The sequence below is a fragment of the Carcharodon carcharias genome, chromosome 19, assembly GCF_017639515.1.
Source record: "Carcharodon carcharias isolate sCarCar2 chromosome 19, sCarCar2.pri, whole genome shotgun sequence".
NCBI lineage: Eukaryota > Metazoa > Chordata > Chondrichthyes > Lamniformes > Lamnidae > Carcharodon > Carcharodon carcharias.
Genome location: NC_054485.1, coordinates 31,652,830 through 31,658,829, shown reverse-complemented (window position 1 = coordinate 31,658,829; position 6,000 = coordinate 31,652,830). Strand labels below are relative to the sequence as shown.

At 38.2% G+C, this 6,000-nt stretch overlaps 1 protein-coding gene across 2 annotated transcripts in view; it reads right to left on the bottom strand.

Annotated features, from left to right (window-relative positions):
* Nucleotides 1–4,520: 4,520 nt before the first annotated feature.
* LOC121291906 (claspin) overlaps nt 4,521–6,000 on the bottom strand; it is a 37,698-nt gene continuing 36,218 nt past the window's right edge. For both annotated transcript variants that reach the window (XM_041213563.1, XM_041213564.1), the window contains exon 26: nt 4,521–4,771. In XM_041213563.1, the coding sequence (XP_041069497.1) occupies nt 4,655–4,771 (117 nt within the window). In that variant the 3' untranslated portion in view covers nt 4,521–4,654. The remainder of the gene's footprint in view (nt 4,772–6,000) is intronic.

The following is a 6,000-nucleotide window of genomic DNA, read 5'->3' as shown; positions in this document are numbered from 1 at the left end:
TCACCTGTTACGATGATCACTGGAGGTCAGTCAAAAGTCCGTGGGGAGGTCCGACGTTGGAGGGGTGTCAGAGGAGTGGGGAATCAGAGGTCGGGTGTGGGGGATTGGGGGTGTCCCATGGGCTTGGTCTGGATCTTTACAATAGTTACTCAGAAGTTAGAAGAGGTATTAACTCTTCTAACTTTTTCTGAGAAACTATTGGTTTAACTCTGGTGGAACCATCCGAAGTTTGCAATTTAAACCGCATTTTGGAGTCCCCAGTGCAGCGCAATTGTCCAGAGGAAGTGTGCACTTCTAGGCAATTGCCATGCAAACCCTTACCTGGGAACTTCCCAGAGGGATTCTCCAGCACATCTTTAGGGTACCCCCAAATCCGAGGAGCTCGGAAGTTACAGGCCAGTATTTCTTGTTTAAAATGTAATTGTCCTGGCAATACATTCTAACGCTCTATTCTCTTTCATAATAGCCCGGTAGCACTAGTCATATTAAAAGACCATTTGACACAGGCCCATTTCCCTAGATGCACATGTAACCTCATTTTTCCCAGTTCTTCCAACTGCACATATCATCCAGTTGAGAAAACTTGCAGACAGTTTCTCCAAAGTCTTCAAGAAAGTTTATGTAGTAAAGAAAAAGAGTCCCAACACCACCTGTTTGACTCCACTAGTGGCTAGTTAGTGAATAGTTAAGTTAAAATTTCTGTTTCAAACATCTTTTGTATCAATGTCATTTTCTAGTACACACAATTCACTGGAGAGAAATTAAATTATTTCTCCAACTTACTTAAGTCCCAGAATCATTCTTGATGTATCTTTCAACTTTCCACAATATCTACCCAGTCCCAGTCTGCACCAGTGTATTTCATTTTCCAAAGTAAATTCAATCTGCCATTTCTTAATCTCTTCTAATAATCTCTTCTACAGGAATCACCTAGCCGATTGCTATAGAGTATTTCCAGTTAAAAACATTTATGAGAAGCATATACAAGGAAGAGGGCTTGTGTACATCCCCACTATCATCTTTATGTATTAAGGATCCAGGCTTGATATACTAAGCAAAAATTCCAAAGTTTGCAGATGATATAAAACTCAAGCATATTAAACAGTGAGAATAGATGATGATTTCAGGAGATGGCCAATGCAGTTTACCACACTTGTGAACTTATGAAATTTCAGATTCAGAATGTGCAACAATTTCCATATTTGGAACTGCTTTAAAATAACGACTGAGACACTCCTATTATGACCGTGTTAAGGGTGTAAGCAGGACTCTGGTGTGTGTATGGTCAGTCAGTATGAAGAGCAATAGGATTTGAGGACATGCTATCGTTTACAAACTGTCTAGTTTTGCTTTCCTTATTGGGGTATCCTTGTCTTTTAGAATGTTAATCATTTTGATAGGTCTATTTATTAAACTACATCTAATTCCTAGAATAAGCTGCTTCAATTTGTGATGTATGTGTTTTGAGGATGAAAAAGTTAATGTGTATGTACATGCTTCTGTGTAATATGCAGATACATTATGTAAATAATCAAGATTAACAATGAGTAGGTAGCTCTGTTGAAGAGTATTTAGATCATAAAGAAGTGCAAATATCTTAAATACCATAACTAATTGTAATATTGATATACAATAGTTATAAGCAGAGTTGGGAAAGGATAGTAATCTTGTACATGCTTCAGTGTTTTATAAATACATTTGTTCAGAAGCATTGAAAATATTTAACAATATGAAAAAGATGCAGTTATAGAGGAAGATGGGAAAAGTTCACTAATGTCCTTTAGGGAAGGAATCTGCTTTCCTTACCTGGTCTGGCCTACATGTGACTCCAGACCCACAGCTATCTGGTTGACTCTTAAATGCCCCCGAACAAAGGTAATTAGGGATGGGCGATAAATGCTGTTCTAGCCATAGATGCCCACATCCCACGAACAAATGAAGAAAAAAAAGTGTGGAAAGTAGGTAACTGAGTGATGCTAGGCCATCTATTTATTTCAAAAGATTCCAGCAGATTTTAATAGAATTGAGGGCTGTAAGGAAACTATATTCGCACATAGATAGTCAAATGCTGTTAATTCCTGTGCTGTTGGTGCATTGTTGCAAGCAAATATTTTGAGATTAAATAATGGAAGTTGCAGGTTTGATTTTTTCCTAACCTCAAGTCTTGAATGAATTTTGCTTCACCTTCCTGGAAGTTTTACTGTCCTGCATTTCACAGGTGGGCTAGGTATGTTGAAGAGTACATGATGATGATAAATTGTTTTGTACATATTTTTTGGAAGGAATAATGGTCCTTTCCGATTTCATGCTTAAATCTATGTTTATTCCAAGAGCAGCAATTCTGTAGGAACACCATCACCTCCAAACTTGGTAACATATTACTGTTCCTTCATCACCTTTGGGTCAGTATCCTGGATTTCCCTGCCTAACAATCTTCAGTGCCATCACAAGGATTGCAGTAGTTCAAACAGCAGGCGCACCACTACCATCGCAGAACAGTAAGTACTGATCACTAAATGCAGCCTTGCCATCGTCACCCATAGCCCAAAACAAAAATAAAATCCTGTTAAGAACTTCAAGATTATTAATAGCTTAAAGAAAAAGTAACTGCAGGGCTAGAATATGGTGTTCTGTTAAAGTTAAATACAAACATTTGGAGCACAAAATAGTTAAACAGAAGTATTAAATACAAGGAGGGAAAATTCTAGTCCTGCTGCTCCAGCATTCATTTGGGTGATTCAACTATTGGTTGAATTGAAAGAATTGGCAACTGTGGTTTTGAAAAGATGCATGGATGAGCACTTTACTGTATAATGGTAAACATTTAACTAAGACTGATTAACTTCAGTTGGTATGGACCATGATCAATATGTGGAATGCAAACTAACCAGCACAGATACAATGGGTCAAATGGCCTCCTTCCATGGCTTAAATCTTTGTTTCTATGCATTTTGGTAGGAAATCAGAGGCCATATCAATTAGACAATACAACTTTAAGTGGAGGAGATGGGGGGGGGCGGCGGGGGGGTAACAATAACATAGACCATGTGTACATACTCAAATCTTGGAAAGTGCCAGGATAGGTTGGGAGGCTACTAAAAAAGATAGTAGAACCATGGCTATATAAACATTGTCTTAGAATACAAAAGCAACGAGTTATGCTAAACCTTTATAAGCCACTGCTGAGATGCCAACTGGAGTACAGTGGTCAATTCTGGACACCACACTTTGGGGGAAGATGCCAAAACCTTTCAGGGTGGAAAGGAGATTTGCTAAAGGTGTTCAAAATCATGAATCATTCTCAAGGTTTCTCCTTGTCTACTTTGTTTCCAGCAGAAGAGTCAGTAACGAGGGGACACATATATAAAAGGTAATTCACAAAAGAAGCAGGAACAACATGAATAAACATTTTCTTTTTCTAGCAAGCAATGCTTTAGAATGCACTGCCTGAAAGTTTGGTGGAAGCAGATTCAGTAATAACTTTCATAAGGAAGTTTGATTTAACTTGATGGGGAAAAGTTAGCAGAATTATTGGAAAGGGACAGGGGAATGGGACAAATTGGGGAGCACTTTTAAAGAGCCAGCACAGCACAATGAGCTGAATGACCTCTTTCTGTGCTTTCCTATTCTATGATTCAGGCACTTAGCTCATTTATTGACATCTCTGCACCATTGAGAGTAGATAAATGATATCATTTAAGGCAGCTAGTTCATTTTGGTATGATGATTAAGGAGGCCACTTATTCCTTGGAAATTAAGAAAACTAAATGGAGTAGAGATCGAGAATTTCAAACGCAAGTTGATGTGGCCCTTAAGAGGAATGAAATCAAAACAAAGGGAGTGAACATTAAATTTATATAGAATCTTCATTAGTCTGTGTATAGATCGAGCTGCAAACTAAAGAAAGAATATTGAAGGACTGGAGAAAGTGTAAAAAAAAAAATACAAGGATGCCACCAGAATTGAGAGCAGCAACTAATAAGAAAAATTGAGCATCCTGGGGTTGTTTTCTCTGGGGGGGGTGGGGAAGACAGATTTGTACCATATAAATGCCAGCATAGACCAGTTGGGAGAAAGGGACAAGTTCATACTGTAGATTCTATGCAGCTACTTTTCAATCTGGTTCAATAGTATCATAACTTCCAAGCATGTGTTTTTCTTTAAATTCTAAATGAGGACCTTCTAAAATCTGTTTATTCACTGGACAGCTTTTGTCACTAATTTAGTTAGTTGTTTAAAGGTCTGTAATAGACTGAAGCATATCCATTTCTTCAAAATCTATTATGGTTCTACATATGGTCTTTATCAACACTAACAGAAATACATTCAATGATCATAAGTATTTGCTCTCTGTAGATATTATTCTCTTGTTTTCAGTTCCTTTGAATCAAGTTTCCACTTGGATTATAATTTAGTGCAATCAGAATCAAATACACAGCATTTTGGATATTTTTAAAACTGATAACAGCAAACATCCAAGTGTATTTTTAAAAGGGCAAACATTTTAAGAGTCCAGAGAATTAAAAAAATGTGTAATTTATTTCTTGGATAAAACAATCTAAAAGAGCATTTATATCATATACATGTACAACACAGCTAATTTACAATCACACAAGCTGAATACAAAATAGAAACTACATTATAATTACAATAATCATTTCTCTAGATATCGGAATATACTTCTGGTATGGGTGCTATTTGTTGGTGTCTTCTCGGTCCGTGGGCGCTTTGCCAATGAAGTGGTCGGAGTAGCAGTTGCCTTTCTTTTTGTCTGCAAAATAAAGTGAATTCATTTGTTCTGTTGACAACATAGTTGCACATCATTACCAGCAACTTCAGCAAAAAAAGTTCTCCAACTGGTAGGACAATGGTACACAAGAAGGCCAGTCTCTCAAGCCTGTCCCGTCAGTTAGATCATGGCTAACCTGTACTTCAGCTCCATTTACTCATCTTTAATACCTTTAGCCAACAAAAAACTATTTCAAGTCTTGAAAATTTTAATTGACCCAGCCTCCGCTGCTTTTTTGGGGATGTACCAGATTTGCATTACCCTTTGCATGGAAAAGTGATCTCCCATTCCATGCTGAAATGGCCTACCTCCAGGTTTATTATGCCCCCATGTTCTGGATTTCTCCACCAGAGGAAGTATATGCATCTACCCTATCAAGTCCATTTATAGGAACATACAATATCTTGATAAGATCACCCATCAACCTTCTAAACAGAAGGGAATACAAGCAAAGTATATGCAAGCTGTCCTCAATTGACCCTTTAAGCCCTGGTAGAATTCTGGTGAATCTGAACTGTACTCTTCTCAGAGGTCAATATACCTCCAATTGCCCCAAAAGGAAAGCAGTACTTCAGAAGAGAGTAAAACTAAGCCTCTGTACAAATGGACTAGCATTTCACTTTTGAATTCCAATCCCTTAAGGTAAAGGCCAACATTCCATTAGTCTTTTGGATTATGTTTTGTACTGGTGCACTGGCTTTTAGCTATGTGTGTACTTGGGCACCTCAATACTTTGCTCTTCCAAAGTTCCAAGAAATATTCGGATTTGTCTTTCTTACATCTCTGAACTGTTCCACAACAGTTAATTATTCAGTAGCACTTGGTGACCAACAGATGGACTCTTTGTCCCCTCATATTTCTCATCTACATACTGCCCTCGGCAACATCATCCACATACAAAGTGTCAGTTTCCACATGTACAGTGATGGCACCCAGCTCTATACCTCACCACCACCTCTCAACACCACTGCTGGTTCTGGTATGTCACACTGCTTGTTCTGACATCCGGTATTGGATGAGCTGAAATTTCCCCTAAGTAAACATAGGGAAGACAAGCTCAGTTCCCCAGGCACTGATTCATTCCCCTTCCTGGACAGTCTCAGGCTGAACCAGACTATTCACAACTTTGGTGTTCTATTTGTCCTTGAGCTAAGCTTCTGACCTCATATCTTCTCCATTGCCAAGACCATCAACTTCCAACTCTGTAACAG